Raw genomic sequence first — 18,104 nt, 5'->3', positions numbered from 1 at the left:
AATCCAACTTCTAGATGACTTTCCAAACAAGCTTTAAGGGGTTTGAAGCACTTCCTACCAAAATTTTTTCCATTCATGATGCTTGGACCTGAAATCTCTAGTTAAGGATATAAGAATCCATTCTCACTATACCTCTTGGTAATTTTTTTGTATATGTAAATAAGATAGTAGCATAACCTAGAAATATGAGTCCTAATAGTAATACTTTTTCACAATTCCTATCAAATCTAACACTCAAATTTTATTAAATATTTAACGGAGATTAAAAGTGTTTAGTTTTGACAAATTTAAAGTACCAAACTCTTCATAAATATATTTAGGGGACTATTTAGATCTACCCCACATGTAAGGTCCCCTTTTGTCATTTTCTCTTCCACTACTAGTAACTAGTAATTTAAAATTTATTTCTCCCAAAACCCTTCTCTCTCCTTGCTCCTTTCTTTCCCTAAACCCTTCCCTCTCCCCGTCAAAAGAACAACTCAGCCGACTTAAAACACTTGCAAAATTCTGGCGGTAATAATACTGTGTGTTGGAAGTAGTTGCTTCTAACAAACAAATTTCTAGCACCCTGCTGCCTCTCCGCCGGACAGCCACCGCCTCTTTCGCCGTGCCGCCGTAAGTTTTTAGTAGCCTAAATTTCTACTGCAACATAAAGGAGGTTGTTTGAGCCTAAATGAATTTGTATTAAGCAGAAACCAAATGACCTTGTTTTGGAAAAAAATTGAAAATAATTAGTACTCCTTTATAGTTTATATATTGACTCACTTGTTTAGAATCCCAGCTTAGCAACTGTCTCTGTATATACTTTGCTATTTTTACAAGCTAGTATTTGCTTCTCCTAATAATAGGTCAAAGTTTAGATAGCCATATATTTTGCGTTTAACATGTAAAAAAATCATTTTTGGTGAAAATCTTAATGCCTAAGAGCTTCCTCTTGATTACTACTGGCGGAGCCAGGAATTTTAACAAGGGATTTAAAAGTTTATATATATATATATATATAAAGTTATATTTTTACCTATTTGCATAGTATGATTTTCCAATGAAGAGGATTCAATTGAACCCCCTCCTTGGCCAATTGCCTCTGACATTGATTCATCACTTTTAGAAAAAGGGCATTACTTCGTCAACCAATTGAATTACAATGGCGTACCAAGGGGGAAACTTGAAGTCCACTGCCATAAATGGAGTGAAGATGTACACTGTCGCCGGCCAACACCGTTCTGTGGCAACATGGCTTCCTCCTAAGAAGCTCAGAGCCCTTCGTAAAGATCCAAGTATGCATTACCCTCCTGCTTTCACTTGTTTTTTTTCCCTTTTGGGATATTATTTGGTAAAAATCTAGCAGCATCATAGTGTCTGGAAAAAGAAAGTTTCAATATTTGAAGTATAAAAGAAGAAATTCTGGAATTGTACCAAGATTGTTTTTCAATTGGGTAGTAATCTATATGTCTGGGTTTTTTGGATACTTGGTCTTTATATCATAATGCTCATCTGTGATGGTTGATTCATACTTTTTTACTTCTTTTTCTTTCGAACAATATGCAAAGGTTAGATTTACTTTGATATTAATATTTGGTAAAATCATGTTGTATCAAAACTTTTGAAAATAGAAAGTTTTCAATTGTTGTAGTAAAAAATAGTGTTCAATGTCGGACCAACATTATTTTGTTGATAACAATCTTTACGGAGTTCGGTATGGGTAAAACCCAATTTGCATAGCTTGTGTAATTCGGGCCGGCTATCCGAATCCTCTCTATCCATGTTGCTCCATTTATACATATTTGATATTGTAGGATATTATGGTTATGTTATTAAAGATATTTTTCTCTATTTTGGCAGGTTATATGCAAAGAGTGGATCTGATTCAGGATTTGAGATTTGAAACTGCAACGACAAGAATTAAAGTGACTCCTGACGGGGAGTATCTCATTGCGTCAGGTGATTATGTACAGTTCAAGATATCCTTTTTTCTTTTTTGTTTCCTTAAAATATTATTCTTTTGTTAAATGATCTTTTTCTAGGTTATTGAGAAGTAACTACTTCTGAGTTACAGATTAAAGGCGTCACTGTGCTGTTTTACTGTTAAAACATGATGCTCATGCATATTTATCCCTCTGTATTATATATATATACATATATACATACAGTTATTTCTATATAAACTCAATATTTGACTATTGTTTTTAGATTTAGAACAGGTTGGGTTATAAATATATTGGTTCATTTTATTAGTTGTTAAAATGAAGCATTGATATTCATCTTATTTCCTGTGTTGGTCTAGACTTCATGTTTAACCTGAACAATAATTATCTCATATAAAAAATATCCTACACAGGGAAGTAACCAATTACTGTTTTCTTACTGTTCTGTCCCTCTGTTCTTCTGATACATGTATTAGATGAGTACAACAGATTTAACATATGTTACCTTCTCAAAAAAAGGAAAGAAAGAAAGATGAGTACAACAGCAACAACTATGCCTCGACACCAAGATAGGGTCAATTATATAAATCCTCACTGTTCATGTCGCTCCATTTAGGCCTGTGTCATTCAATAAGTTAGGTTCTCCGACACCAGAAGTTCTCTATATTTTATGCTGGCACCTGGCAATCAGATCTCTAACAAACTAAAAGACCCCTAGTGAACATGTATTAAATGAGTACATTCTTTTTGCTGCTTGGTATTTCAGCTATTTTGTATCAGTTGTCAACATTGATTTTTCAGGTATTTACCCACCACAAGTTAAAGTTTATGAGCTGCGGGAGCTTTCATTGAAGTTCGAAAGGCATTTGGTGTCAGAGATCGTTAACTTTCAGGTACTGACAGCTTTTCCTCTCTTTCTCTGTGAAGGCTGCATGTTTCACCCAAAATAACGAAGTAGATTCTTATTAGTATTGCTTCTTTTTATGACCACTGCTTATGCTCATTTTTTTTTTGCGAAAATTATTTGTGCTGCGATAGTAAATGTTTAATGCCTGTTCCCTGTTTGTTTTTTCTTTGTAGAGACCAGAAGCATGGAAATATGTTCTGTTGCATTTTTCTTCTCTAATTAATCTGGGAAATCTTACTGATGTATATTCCGTCTCTGATATCTTTTGTAGGTCTTGAGTGATGACTACTCAAAAATGGCATTTCTTTGTGCTGATCGTTCTGTCTGCCTCCATGCAAAATATGGAAGTCATTACAGTTTGCGAATTCCAAGGTTGCACTTATTTCGTTTGTTTTATTCTTATGTGCTTATCCATTTGTTGTCTGCTAAGTTATACTGATGAAATGCAAAATTTAGAAAACAATGCATGTTAAGTATTAAGAATGTCAACATAACTTTGAGCTGCACGAAGCTATTTGTTTTCCTCTAGCATGCTTACACTTGCATAGTGGTAACAGATGGAGCCCAACCTGTCTCACTTGAAAGCTTAGATACCACTGGACTGAATGAGAGAATAAATATAATCTATGTATGTATCTGTAATAATTTTACCAAAGAAAGAAAGGTCTTCAGTGGTTGAATGCCATAAAAAAATGCAACCCTTCAGAAAAAATAGTTAATCCTGAAACCTCTCATTTATACTGCTAGGTTTTGGAAGAAAGTTCACTCCTGCTGGTGAGATATCAGAGTCTCAGAGAATTCCTGTAGTGCATTCCTTCCCGTTCAATGTCCGATCCTGGTTACCATGACTTGCCTTCAAAGGGGGTTCCCTAGGCATTTCATGGCCCTTTGCTTCTCTTTTTCTTGGTTCAATATTTCTTTAATACTTCTGGCTTTTATCTACACATAATTCGGCAGCAGCAAAGATTCAGTAGTTTGCCAGTTTATAGTTTCATACCATATGATAGTCACTACTTTTTTTTGTTTTTTTTTGGAGAAGGTAACATTTAGCAGTATATTGATAAAGTTTTAGCACAAAGCTTGTGCTGGAAGCCAAAAGGGTGATTACAAAAACCAAAAAGCTCAAAATTACAATCCTTGCTCTTCTTACAAGGGATCTACGACTTGTAGAATTGATTCTAGATTACCAAAAGCAAAAGAGAAGAATACAATTCATTGAATAGCCTATATGGCCAAGCTTCGAAAATCAACTTATTTTGAGAAGTACTTTTTCTCAAAAGTACTTTTGGTGAGAAACGGTTTGGGTTTGGCTAATTAATTTGAAAAGCACATCTGAGCAGTAATTAGTATTTGACCAAGCTTTTAAAGAGTTCTTCTAAATGTAGTTTTCTCAAAAGCGGTTTTCAAAAAAGCGCTTTTGGGGAGATGCTACTTTTTTCTGTTTCTCCAAAACTGCTTATGCTTCTACTCAAAGCACTTTTTTTTTCTTCCAAAAGCATCGCCAAACGCTTCAACTTTGAAAAAAGTGCTTTGTTTGAAAAATATGTGCTTTGGCTTAAGAGAAGCTTGGCCAAGCAAGCTATTAATCTTCTAAATATGGCTGACTGTATCCTCAAAGCATCTTGAATTTTTCTCCTTCCAAATTGTCCGCCAAATAGTTGCAGGGACAAATTTCATCCGTCTTTGTTGGTAGCACTACAATTTTCCCCTTCATTCCAGCATGACAAAAGTTCAGAAGTTCTTTGTGGCATTGTCCACCAAATACTCCTGAGGTTGATGGACAAATGCCACAGCTGACTAGTGACCCTACAATGTAGAAACAGATGGATGATTGTCTCTGCCTCTTGACCACAAAAGTAGCACCTTGAACAAATTGGTATTTCCCTTTTTCTCAGTTTATCCCGTGTTAGAGCAGCTTCTCTAACTACCGGCCAGTAAAGCATGCCACTTTGTATGTCACTACTTGTTTCATGATCTATATTTAAGTATAAACTTTCATATAAACTAGTATCCTTATCTAAAACTCTATACGTTAATGTATTGGATACCTTGGTCGAATCCCAAAGCCTATAAACTACCCCTTTTATACAAACCCTAAAGCCTATATAGGCAGAGAATGAATGCACATTACTCAGCCAACTCTTTGTGAGGTCACAAATTAGATAAGTTAATGCTTCAACATTTCCTTTCTTAGAGATCAGATGAAAATTTATTAGGCTTAGAATGAATTAAACTAGTCATTGTTAAAGCTGAATGTGAACGCCAAGGAGAGCATTTAGGTGCACTTATCAGTTGAAGAGGAAAGGATGTTTAGCTCGCATTTCCTTTCTTTGAGATCAGGCTTAGAATGAATTAAACTAGTCATTGTTAAAGCTGAATGTGAACGCCAAGGAGCTTGCATTTAGGTGCACTTATCAGTTTTGCCTTAAGAGGAAAGGACGTTGTTTAGCTCCATGCATCCTGGGTATCTCCTGGAAGATCTGATATGCTTCAGTCAGCGGATCTCAAAATTTACGAAAGGCAAATTTCTGGGTGGTCTACTCTAATTTATGTTCCATTATCTGGTCAACATTCCTGCATCGTCATGATACTTTACTTCAGTAGCAACTCAGACATCTTAGCAGCATATTTTGCTGGCATGATATCTACATTTCGTCTTGCTGGATTTCTTTGATTTTGCTCAACTATCTGTCAGTCTGTCACTTCCATCTTGGAGCTAATCCCCAACGCTTTTGCTCTTCCTCTCTGCTTCTGAAATTTACTGTTACTTTTCTGTACGAACTGTATCGTCTTTAAATGCCAGCTTAACATCACTTATATGTTCTCCTGTTTATTTAGGATGGGAAGGGATATTGTATATGATTGCTGGTCTTGTGATTTGCTTTGCGCTGCCTCGTCACCAGATCTCTACAGAATAAATTTGGAGCAGGTTTTCCTCCTTAGTTTTATTGTTTGACCCGTTCATGTGTTTGTATAAGTTAATTTTTTAAACAAAAAGTGGCAAATTTTGCAGTAGAATTACCCTTTTTTTTTTTCAAAATGCTGAACTGAACTTGTGATTGCACCTGTTTCTCTACAATAGTTAAGTAATATGTGCACCTATATTGAAGTTGACTATTGCTTTATGTCTGTCAGTAAATACAAGATTTTCTTCTCATTTTCAACTTCTCTCCATTGGTAGATGACATCATCAATGGTTGGGTTGTTTTCTTCTGTATGATTGTCTCAGTAACTTAATTTTGTCTGAAGGCTCTTCTGGATGAGCTTGAATTTACATAAGGGTATTTTATTTAGAGTCGTTGTAAGGGTCTATCTTCCATTACAACTTTTGATAGATCATAGGCTTCAAGATGAAACTTCATTTTCATATACCAAATTTGATAGTTTTCACCCGTGAAGGTTTGTGGGAGATTCAAAGAGAGACTACTGCTTGCCATGTTTGAAAATAAGGATAAACATAGATATGCTAAAATCGATTTTACAAGTCACCTTTTTTTTTGTGAGCTCATAGATCCTGTAAGACCTGTTGACGCTCTGATACCGCTAGTAAGAAGGTTAGTATTATTATTGAAAATTTATCGCCTTAAATTTTATTAACCATAGGGCTCTAAATAGCCACTTGAAAACAAGAAAATCTGCAAAAGATCTGCAGAACAAATATTCAAAACCTAAAATATCTCAACCTCCTAAAATATCTAACAAAAATTTAAAATTTTAAAAAGTAGTAGACTACTCCTACGATGAAACAACTAATTATTTTAGCAAACCAGTAGCAACAGATGCAATACTCAACAACACCGCTTGAATTATTAAAAAATTTTCTGTTGTGAGCGCACCACATCCATTAATGCTTTTGCCAACATTCTGATGAACAAACACTCAGACTTAGAAATATGTATCTGGAAAGGTCTTCTGCTAGCTATACACTTTCCGTGTTATCTAGTGTTCAGGTGATTTGGATTGGGCTGTTGTAGATCAATATATTGTTGACCGAAAAGTTACGATAGGCCAAAAAAAAAAAGAGGCAAAGGCTAAGCTGTTTCGGAGAAGCAACTTATAGGAAGGGAAGAGAAGAGAAGGGTAAGAAAAGAATAGTAAATGTGCTGTTAAAATTCACCTAGATTTCCATGGCATTGATCCAAAGGATAAATGGAGCTTTAGAGTGTTAAATCATAATCTGCTGCATTTTCAAAGAAAAATGAAAGATCAGATATGTGCAGAATCCTAACTTGTACTGCCTAAAAGCTGGATGTCGAATTTCACCCTATTCTAATTGAAGTTTCCCCCCTTATAGCGTTGATGTTTGCTTGTGTAGTTTACTGAGACTATCATATTCTATTTACAGGGACGCTTCCTTTCCTCACTGAGCACACGATCCCCGGCACTTAATGTGGTTTCGCGGAGGTTAGAAGTTGATTTTGCTTTGCTCACCTTTTAAACCCATGTTTCTTTTTTTCTTTAAAATTTTCTTTTTGGCTTTTTTAGTTTTTCTATACCTTCTGTTTGACAGTTTCTTCTGTGATCTTTTGGTTTCTTTTCTTCTGCACTTTAGCAAGGTCCATGGATTAGTTGCTTGTGGAGGGGAGGACGGTGCTCTTGAATGCTTTGACATGAGAGCAAGATCTTCAGTTGGCAGGATAAATGCTGTTGCACCTGCTGGGAATGGGGACCAGGTAGTTTTCTGCTAAAGTAGTTGAAAAAACCAGATCTTTTTTTAATGGTTGCTAATGATATGCATAAACTACAGGAGGTTACTGCAATAGAGTTCGACGGAGATGGAGGTTACCTCATGGCTGTTGGAAGTAGTGATGGAAAGGTATAATAGAAGGAAATGCAGTTTTTAAAGAGGTTTTGATAAACTTTCTGATGATCATGGTGAATGTTGAGTCTGAAGTTTTGGTTGGAAAAATCATTTATGATTGTCATTTCGGGTGTTTAGTCTTTTTTCTTATTTTGCTTGAAACTAGATAAAGTGCACCTAAACTTTCTTGTTACTATTAATAAATGTAGGAGGTGGAAAATTAACATGCATATTGATTATGAAAATTCTTACTCTGTCCTAACATTTTAGCATCACCAAATTGGATGTTTATTAAGAGGACTTATACAACATGCAGCTAATGTAGTATGAAGAATATATTTTAACATATGTAGTACAAAAATTGACTTGAAACTAAGTAGGAAAGAGTATTTTAAAAATCCTTACACCAACTATATATAAAACATATCATACTTAAAAACATATCATAGTAAGGGTGTGTTTAGTATGAAGGAAAATGTTTTAGAAAATATTTTCCTGGAAAACAAGTTATTTTCTTACTTATTTTCTGATATTTGAATAGTAAGGAGAAAATATTGTCCTAAGAGCATTTTAATATAATTTAGGCAACCACTATAACCCCGGACCCTAGACCTCGGCACTGACCCCCGACCCCAACCTTGACTCCGCCCTCGACACCCCGGCCCTGACCCACACCTGACACCTGGCCCTCGACCTCCGTGTTTTGTGTCGCGAAAGTTTGGGTCGGGCAGTTGAGGGGTGGCGGGGGCGGAGGGAAGGGGTGGGATGATGGGGGGAAGGGGAGCCAATGGTGGGTTAGTGGTGGTGGAGGGGTTGCTAGGGAGGCGGAGGTAACGGGATGTGGGTTTGGAGGGCGGGAGAGGGGTGGGGGTGGATCAAGGGTGACTGGAGTGAGGTCGGGGTGTAAGGTGGTAGGTCAGGGTCTGGGGACCTAGGTGGCGAGGGTGTGATTGGGGGATGGCAGTAAGTGTGAGGAAGGTTGAAAGAGAGTTCTGAAAAATGTTTTTCCCCTTCTTTGTGGGAAAAATTGGAGGAAAATGAGTTTTTTGATGAAGATGAGTTCATTAGGAAACCATTTTCCATAACATTTAAGCCAACCAAACATGGGAGAATTGGAAAACATTCTTCATGCTAGACACACCCTAAATTTACGACTTTGCCCTCAACAACTTACCAAAAAGAGGTATCACAATATTAGCTACGGGATGCCCCACAAAGTTGGCTTACTGATGTGTCCTTGAAGTATAAGAAATTATTAACTTGAATAGTTGTACACCTCTGGAAGGGAATGAAGAGAGAGAGGTTTTAAAATTTCTGTTCTGTCTTTTGATTCATGTAGAAGCGGAGAATAGAAAAAGGCAAAGAAGTTATGTTTTTATTAAGCCCATTCCAATTAGAGTCTTGCTTGGTCATCGTCATTCGAGTTGGCTAAAGGAAGCTAAATTTTCTTGGGGGTGAAATTCTTGTCATTTTGAGGGCATCAGAAATTAGTTATTGAAGAATAAATTATTATCTTTGAGTAAAAAACAGTTATCTTGTTAGCAAACATATATTTACATTGTGGAGGCTACTGCGAAGTTTTATTTTTATTGTGTATAATGTTGGGCTGAAATGATTTTAAATGGAGAAACATGGTTAGTGAGGGTTCGTATAGCCGGAGCTAACTTGTTTACGACTGAGGTGTAATTGTTGTGTCTTATGTGATCAAGATGTCTAACAATACCTTGTAATGTGCAGGTTCTGATTTACGATTTACGATCTTCTCAGCCTATGCGGATAAAGGATCATATGTAAGTTGCTTTGCCAGCTTATAATGGTAAAGTAATTCTTGTTCTCTATTGCTTATGCATTCTGACACTTATATAGGTATGGGAGCCCGATACTGAACATTAAGTGGCATAAAACGCTTAACACTGAACGAACAAAGTTAATAACTGCTGACAGCCACATTGTTAGGATTTGGGACCCTGAGACGGTAAGCAAGTCTTTGATCCCCCTTGTTGATATTTGTCGTTTGTATTAGTAATTCTGTAGTTTAGACAAGATCATTTCAGTTTATTGTATTTATATGCTGGACAATAGAGGGCAGTACTCAATGATTGATTTTGGCCTTTGTTTTTTCTGCTGCCTTTGCTATATGTGAAGTTATTAATGAATTGATTCAGCAAAATAATCAAGGTGTACTTTGGCGGTCTGGTAAGAAGTGCAAGGGTGTCTTACAGATTTCAAAAAGAAAAAGAATTAGAAGGCAAGGGAACAAGGAAAGAAAGAAAATGGGAAGGATATGACAAGGAGTGAAACTTTTTATGAAAATGTTATATAATTTAGCTTATTGATTATCAGTTATTCTAATCTGCAAAATCTGTCAAACTTCAAGTTTCCCTTAAATGGTCCTACTTATTCTGACAAGACATTTTTCTTTTTGATTATTTTGTGGGATAATACTGGGTATGTTGTTGTTGTTGTTCTTCTTCTTGTGGGCAAGTGGCCCTCCTTTGATGTAGTCAGGGCGTATCTATGTGTTGGAGCTTGGGCACATGAACCCATGCTACTCTCTCTATATCATGTATAATAATGTTATATTTCTTCATCATAAAAAATAATGTTATATTTCTTAAAAGTTGCTTAAATATACATGTGTGCACCCAAGCTCAAAGAGTCATATGGTTCAATAATTATTGGGTGCACCTTTACAAGTGAAGTTAGATGTTCAATTCTTAGTTTGTAGACATGTCTAGTGTCTCCTCTTATGTTTTAATTAAGTAGTTTTTTCTTTTTTTCTTTGGTTTATTCATTCAAAATTCCCAAATCTAACGCATTGAAATCCTTGATCTCCCTTTGTCATTGCAAAATTTTATATAATTAAAACTAATAGCAATGGATGATGTAGCATGGTTCAATGATCTCAACATTCTTGATATGGAGTATGTATGTGTGTGTGTGTATGTTAAAAATCACTAAAATTATGAGAAAATTTTTATTTAACCTATAATTTTTAAATGGTATTGGATTCATGGCGAGAACCTAAAGGTTGAATCAATCAAATATAAATTCTAGATTTACCTCTTTATAGTAGTGTACCCATTTTCTTGGAATCCTGGATTCGCCTCTGGTCATGTAGTAGAAGTTTGGAGCAGTCCTTAGAGCTCATATTTCTTCATATCTAAGCTATGAATTGGGTCGATATGATTTTTGGATGTTTAATGATTTAGGGATTGTTTAACTTTAACAATAAAAAATGACCTAGGGATTGTTTAAGTGCTATGTAACTTGAAAAGACATTGGTAATATAACTTTTGTGCTGCGATAATAGTGAAGCAATAGAGAAAAGGAAGGTACAGCATAGGAATTACTGCTAGATCTCTTAGGCATCATCACAATAAAACTATGTTTAGTAGATATTATGGTGGTTGTTGTTTTAGATTAACAGCAGGTTTACATCGTGACAAAAACACGAACTATATAGAATCGCAACCGTTTGCCACCATGAAATCAAGGTTGGCTTGTCTCTGTTTTTGTCCTTCTTGGACCCGCGTTAGTATATCATACAATTAATATTTATGATTATCTGCAATAGTCTTACGATAATGTTCATGTACGAGGCGGTATAACACTAATTAGACATCACCAAGAGTTGCTTATATTTCTACACTTACGTTTAATCTAAGTTTCACATTTGGCATTGAACTCTTACAGGGAGAAAGCATGACAAGCATTGAACCAACGGGTGGGAGAATCAACGATTTGTGTGCATTCACTGACAGTGGATTGATGTTGTTGGCTCTTGACTCCAGTCAAATACCTTCGTATTTCATTCCTTCACTGGGGCCTGCGCCCAAGTGGTGTTCTTACCTTGAAAACCTGACGGTGTGATGTGCTTCTTGTTTTGTTACCTTGTCATGCCAGAGACGATGGTTATTCTGATTTGATATTTCTTTGCAGGAAGAGCTTGAGGAGCAACCCCAGACAACTATTTATGATGATTTTAAATTTTTGACGAAAGAAGATTTGGAAAAATTGAATTTGACCCATTTGATTGGAACCAGCCTTCTAAGGGCTTATATGCATGGTTACTTCATCGATTATCGTTTGTATAAAAAGGTGACAATCAGAATAAATTTGTATACTAACTTTAAATGATTGGCCTTGTGATCAAACTTATGTGCATGTTGATGCTTTGCTCTTGCAGGCACAAGCCTTTTCAGATCCATTTGATTATGTTGCTTACAAAGAGCGGCGGAACCAGGAAAAACAAGCGGCAGAGCGTGCCGGTCGTATCACGGTTAGTTTCATAATGTCTGGGATTGACTTTTTGCAAGTGTACACATGTCTCATATCTTTTTCTATGCACGGAACTAGCATCAAGTGGAAGACGTTTTCGTGTCCCTTATTTCAATTTAGTATTTGACCTTTGGGTATTTTGCTTTCCATAGATTTTTCAGTAATAACAATAGATTACAATGGATGTATAAGAACCATGTTATTTGTACCAGCAATTCAACATAAAAAGCTAAACTTCATGTGTGTGCCTACATGTGTATATATTGATGGTCTAGCCACATTGCATCTTTAACCTGTTTGATTTTCCTTGCAAATCGATATTTTTATGTTGCGGGCCATATTTCTTACGGGAGGAAGTGATAAATCAGTGAGTCCATCATGAGGAGACTTTTGGTGCGTGGTAAAATAGCCTTGTAGCAACATTGGCTTTTAAAAGGAAAAATATGGTTAGGTACACGTCACAAGTTCGAAACTTGACTGGGAACCAAATCCAGTATTTAAGTGGAAAATGGTAGATGGCGGGCCATTATCCCCGAGTGTGGAAGCTGAAACAGCTAATTTTTTGTCAACAAAAGAAAGGCAAAAAACTTTGGAGGCCTTGGCTTAGTGTGTTTTTCGCTGACTCCTGCTTCCACTTACTCTTATTCCGAGCGTCCCAATCCCCCAAATTGAAAAAGGGAAGGGAATACAAAGAAAACCTTGAATTTGGAGGATTCTGATGCTTGCGTTTTTTTTTAATCCTTTAGCGTATATTGTAGACTGAACATTCTCCTTTTTCAAGTATGGTTGATTGTTCAGCTCGTTTTGAGTTGAAATGATATGGTTTACTCACGAGCAGATGTAGCTTTCGCAGCTGGTGCGAGGGGCCATTGCCTTAAGCTTATGGCTGGAAAACTTCTAAAAAATAATATAATTTGCACCTAATAGCACCCAAGGGTGTAGCCTAGTGGTCTATGAAGTGGGTTAAGAATCGTGAGGTCTCAGGTTCAAATTTCAGCGGAGACAAAAATACTAGGTGTTTCTTCCCATTTGTCCAAGCCTTGATGGACAGAGTTACCCGGTACCTGTGCTGGTGGGAGGTAGTAGGTACCCCGTGGAATTAGTTGATGTGCGCACAAACTGGCCCAGACACCACAGTTATAGAAAAAATAGTCAAAAAAGTTATGGGTGTATTGGTGACCTGCACTCATTGACTTAAAATCATGGATATGATGATAAAATAAAGTTTGCATCACTAAATTCAACTAAAAGATGGAGCAAGTCTTGATAAAGGAAACATCGCCGAGAAAAATATAGACTTTCACTAGATGACCATGAGCCCATGAGAAAGAAGCTGTGGATTTTCTTGTGCTCTCGTTAGGCTTTTTTAAGTTGCTACGATAATTTATATGCCAGTTGTCTGGCATCAAGTAATTACTGGGTGCTAGAGAATTTTGGGTTTTACTCTTGTATTTTGTGCTAGCAGAAGATTGGAAATATATCCTTTGTGCTTCATATTATTAAAGATTCAAATCAGACGGCTGTTACATGCCTCTCAATAAGGCCCTACTATTATCTTTACCCATTTCTACTCATGGTTGTTGTGGTGAAATCTACTTTTACTGTTTCACTGCAATCAAAGTTGTGTGCTTCTCAAACTGAATGAGAAGGGGGGAAACAGGTTTCTTACTTAACTAGACTTCTGCATGTATGTGTCATTTGAAGGGAGTTTCTACCTTTTCAGAATACCTGTTTTTCATTTTTTCATTCCTCTGCAGATTAAGAAGAAGCTTCCCAAAATTAATCGCACTCTGGCTAAAGAACTTCTTGAGAATGAAGAGGCTGAGAATATGGAGGATGTTGATGGCGTTGATGCGAAGAAGATATCAAAGAAGAAGAAAGGACTGACCGCTGACATTCTGAAAGATGAACGTTTTGGTGGGATGTTTGCTAATAAGGTATACAAAGTCTTTACTATGACTTATGCACTTCCTAGTGTTGAAGAACCAGTCCGAAATATCATCAGATTAAGTTGGCGAAAAATTAATTACATGTGCTTGAATTGAAAATTTCTTAGAAAGCCGGTCAAGCATTCTCAACAAGAGAAGTGTGCTTAGTACTTTTTAGATGTTGTCCCTGATAAATATATTTTTAAGCAATTGCTTTTATATTTACATACTCCTCTACTAGTTAAAATGCATTCTTTAAACAGATCCCAATACCCTTAACTTTTTGATGTATTTTGGTTTTTCAACAGGACTTTGAAATTGATGAATTTTCTCATGAGTATCGGGCACTGCACCCTATGCCTTCCACAAAGCAACCGTCTTTAGTGGAGGAACATTTTGAGCCTGTGATGGACGGTGAGGAACCTAGTGATTCTGATGCGTCTGCAGCAACACAATCATCAGAAGATGAACAAGAAAATGAAAAAAGTTCTAGAAGAAAGTCCAAAGTTCCAAGGTAAGAAGTCAATGAATGCACTCTTAATTCATGCCACATTTAGACTACAACTTGTTATGCACCATGCTGTAAGTGAAGTTCAAGGAATAGCAGTTGGTTGTCTCCTGATAATGGGCATGTTTAACCTCTAATGTTTCTTACATAGACAAGTTTTGCATGGGTTTATACAAATTTTGTGGATTGAATGTACCTTTTTCTTTTGGGGATTGCAACAGTAATGTGGAAAAAACTTTCTTATGAGACCAGAACATATCCTGAAACCTTTAATTGCTGCTTTAGAAAAATTAAAATAGCTGTATGTCTCACTATCCTTTAAAATTTCAGAATGTATGAAGTCAAGGATGAGAGGCATGCAGAAGCATTCTGGAACGATGTTTCACTTGCGAAGGAGGATGCTCTTCCACTAGGTGAACGGGTTGCAGCCTTGTCAGATGACCGAACTTCTCATGGTATGAACAATATCAAGGTGGGACCCGGAGGTTCAAGAGAAGTTTCCTTTATTTCCAGAAGCTCAGCAAAGTATGTGGAAGATGAAGAAGACAAGGGAGCACGAACTGAAAGGAGAAGAGGGATCCAGTCCTTGAAACTGAAGCCTGAGAGATCAGGTTTTCGGGGTTCGGGTTCCCGAGGCCGAGGGAGAGGAAGAGGTCGTGGAATGGGCAGAGGAAGAGGGCGACGATAAATTTTTCATACATATTAACACCAACTTTTGTGTCAAAGTAAGGAACTATTATTCCTTAAACTTGTTTGATGTCTTACTTATATAATTAATGTAGAATGAGCAGAGGAAGGGGTAGACACGACATGTTTATGTTTCATGCTGCAAATCTATGCGATTTCATACACCAGTGCAAATATGAGTCAAGAAAGCAATGAGTTCTCAGATAATTTACCTGTCTTTTGCAGTCATTTACTTGACATGTAACTGAGAGTTGTGGCTTCTTTCTGCCACAGCCTAATAATCACACTTCTAATAGATGTTCTCTGGATACCTAAAATTTTGGCCATGAAAATGATCTGATTGCAACCTAGTGTAGTTATCCTTGCACCTTTTGGTACTACCTATACACTTTTGCTAGTACTAATCATTTAACATGATTCATCATTGTCGCTGCCCTTAGCATTAACCAATCAATGCATTCAATATGTTCTGCCTAAATGTCCAAAGATTCATGTTAACTAGTGATTGATAAAATACGACACTCTTGTACTGGTGCTAACATGTTTAGCTCTTTTTGTAATTTTGCATCTTCCTGGCAATGATATTAACTTACTTCGTTAAAAAATGTGATTAATAAAATATTTCTTGCTGTTGGTCCTTGATTGGATTTGCAGATCATGTGCTTTAAAGCTGACATTTTAGTTAGTCCACTAGTTCCTTGTGCTTTTTTCTCTATTCAATCCTTCAAACACCTCCTTAAGTGAACCTGCCACTTGATTACTGCTGAAAATATTGTTTACAATTATTGTTCATAAAGATGAAGGTTCATATCTTGATGAGGTTTGGTATCACTATAAACAGAAGTGGTCAAATAAGAAATGTGCAAAGTTGAGATTTGCTGTTGGAAATTATTTACACTCTGCATATGTTCAGTGTCCTTCACTCTCTTGTCTACTTGGCAGAGGCTATCAGGAGCATCATTATTTATTATTTGCAAATTGCAATGCATCCAAAGAGCTCTTTCTCCAGAAGTAGTCAAAGTAAGGAAGCTACCTGTTCTACCTTTAAATGTGTTGATGAACAGCGACGTGATTTTTTTTCCGTTGAACTTAACTATATTTCACCAACATTAAAGTAATATCCTTAAAAGCAGAAATTCTGAACTGATTAATAGCTTGCTATATCTTGTTCGTGGCAACACATCTGTAATTCAACTGAAGTATGGTTATCTTAGGTCATGGCATTTGACTATGAAAGGCACAACTCAAGAAATGCATACGCGCTATACAGATGATGTTCTTCTGACATTTTCTTTTATAATATAGCAGGCTTTAAGCCCAATTCAGTATCAGCTATCTAAAATTTAGCTTTAGTTTTTTGTGATAAAGTCATCCTCTTCAAGTTCTTTCGCATGAGTTGTTGAAAAGTGGATGGGTTTCAATGCCCAGTCTAGCCAAGAAGTGCCTCCAGAACCTACAAGCACACCTTGTGTTATAGTGCAGTGAAGCAGGGCAAAATGTAAAATAGAAAGCGCCTTATCTATAAAAAGATTGAAATATTGTTTTGTAAAAAGGAATTCTTTTTGTAGTTTTGGAACAAGGAATGGTTTAAGTGCTGTAACTGCTGCTTTTATATTGGATCGTATCTCGTACTTTTTCCCTGACCTCCTTCGGAGGTGTGTCATGTGTCACAAAACCTGCACTGCTGCGTACAGTGAAGATCGAGAACATAACCATGCATCTTGAATCATCGATCTCGTTATGTCCCATTCCCTTTTGATCTATTTTTACTTTTAACTTCATTCATGTCTCCGTCTGGTGGAATACTATCTAGGGCTGTGGCTCTATAAATTTAACTCTGTAAAATGCTTGCATTTGTACTAGCTGCCAGTTTTCTGCTTTGAGTTATTTGAGACTGGCTTACTTACTATCAAGATGCTACCATGGTCAATCGACAGCTCCCAAGCCCCTCAATTCATTTTTTAGCCTTATCATTTATGTTTAGGTTTTGCATCACAATTGTGTTTGAAAATTTAAAAATCCGAGTATGAAAATTCAAGTACAATGAACATAGGAATCTTTTCTCCGATGGTTTAGAAGTAATGTAATTGTTCTAAAGTTACTTGCAGTTAACACGTAACTTGTTTAACTAGACTTCATAAAAAAAAACTTGTTTAACTATATTTTGTGATAATTTGTTTGTTGTCCTCCTTTTTCTCTTATTGTGTGTGGCCAATCAGGTACAGGTGTGTGGGACATTCTACAGAGAAAATTGATATTCTTTTTTCTGATCCAGGTACTTAATCTGGAGGCCATTGACAAAAAGTTTACGCTGGAGGATTATGGGTTGTAGCGCATACGTCGGACTAGGGCTACTTGATGATTTGATTGACTGGTACAAGACAGTGCGTCTCGGATCTATATGTTTTGATTATGTGGTGCTTGCATCAAAATTTTGTTTGTAGATATAAGATAGAATATCCTGTAGGAAAATGTAGTAATGCCTTTGCTCATCCGTGCACTGCTCTACGTGTGAGGAAAATTATTGTAAGTCTCAATGTTTAAGTTGGAGTGGAGGCCTCCTGTCTACTTATAGATGCATGTTGCCTTTTGATGCCAAGGCATTTCTGAACTAGGGAAAGAGTTCAATGTTTTATACTTGTGCTATATTGAAATTGTAAAAGGGTGGAAAAAAGAGAACCCTCTAGATGCTATACTACATTTGTGGTAGCTTTTATTTTGTCATCTTCATCTTGCTTAAGTAACTTGTAGCTGCACAGATATGACCATTATTTATAGATTGTCACTGTCCTTTTTGTGTAATGCTTAGGACTGTCATCAGGCCGAGTTTCAGCCGAGGCGGAGCCAGAATTTGAAGCTTATGGGTCAAGATTTAACTTCTTTTAAATTACTAACTTAATAATTGGTGCATATTCAATGAATTTCTTAACATAAATATAAAGTTTGGACCAAAGCTACTGATTCGGCCAAACCCGTAGGCGAAGGGCTGGCTCCACCTCTGGTGTCATGTAGCGCGTTTGAGTTCTTTCTCCCAATCGAATGCAATATTTATATCATAGTTTTCTTC

The 18,104-nt window shown here is 36.5% G+C and overlaps 1 protein-coding gene across 2 annotated transcripts; it reads left to right on the top strand.

The window, feature by feature from the left end:
* Window positions 1-421: 421 nt before the first annotated feature.
* Window positions 422-17,836, top strand: LOC107828340 (uncharacterized). 2 transcript variants are annotated; one of them, XR_012709845.1, is made up of 19 exons: window positions 422-615; window positions 1,109-1,277; window positions 1,843-1,941; window positions 2,727-2,818; window positions 3,104-3,204; window positions 5,671-5,761; window positions 7,178-7,236; window positions 7,385-7,505; window positions 7,580-7,648; window positions 9,371-9,423; window positions 9,500-9,608; window positions 11,330-11,500; window positions 11,576-11,734; window positions 11,823-11,915; window positions 13,672-13,851; window positions 14,151-14,356; window positions 14,681-15,075; window positions 15,980-16,057; window positions 17,313-17,836. XR_012709845.1 is itself a non-coding variant. In XM_075254135.1 (18 exons), the coding sequence occupies exons 2-17, from the start codon at window positions 1,145-1,147 to the stop codon at window positions 15,036-15,038; spliced, it is 2,094 nt and encodes a 697-aa protein (XP_075110236.1). In that variant the 5' UTR covers window positions 422-615; window positions 1,109-1,144; the 3' UTR covers window positions 15,039-15,075; window positions 17,313-17,836. The 2 variants fall into 2 exon arrangements, 1 of the variants encoding a protein (XP_075110236.1); XM_075254135.1 differs by lacking the exon at window positions 15,980-16,057.
* The last annotated feature ends 268 nt before the right edge of the window (window positions 17,837-18,104 follow it).

The sequence above is a fragment of the Nicotiana tabacum genome, chromosome 5, assembly GCF_000715075.1.
Source record: "Nicotiana tabacum cultivar K326 chromosome 5, ASM71507v2, whole genome shotgun sequence".
NCBI classification, from domain to species: domain Eukaryota; kingdom Viridiplantae; phylum Streptophyta; class Magnoliopsida; order Solanales; family Solanaceae; genus Nicotiana; species Nicotiana tabacum.
Note: the sequence above shows the minus strand (reverse complement) of the source record. Positions and strands in the feature narration are given on the sequence as shown.

Excerpts from the sequence above, each read along its gene's own strand:
- LOC107828340 (XM_075254135.1), top strand. The coding sequence starts at position 1,145 with ATGGCGTACCAAGGGGGAAACTTGAAGTCCACTGCCATAAATGGAGTG. Across the intron at positions 9,609-11,329 it reads GGATTTGGGACCCTGAGACG|GGAGAAAGCATGACAAGCAT; the intron begins GTAAGCAAGTCT and ends GAACTCTTACAG. Across the intron at positions 13,852-14,150 it reads GTGGGATGTTTGCTAATAAG|GACTTTGAAATTGATGAATT; the intron begins GTATACAAAGTC and ends GTTTTTCAACAG.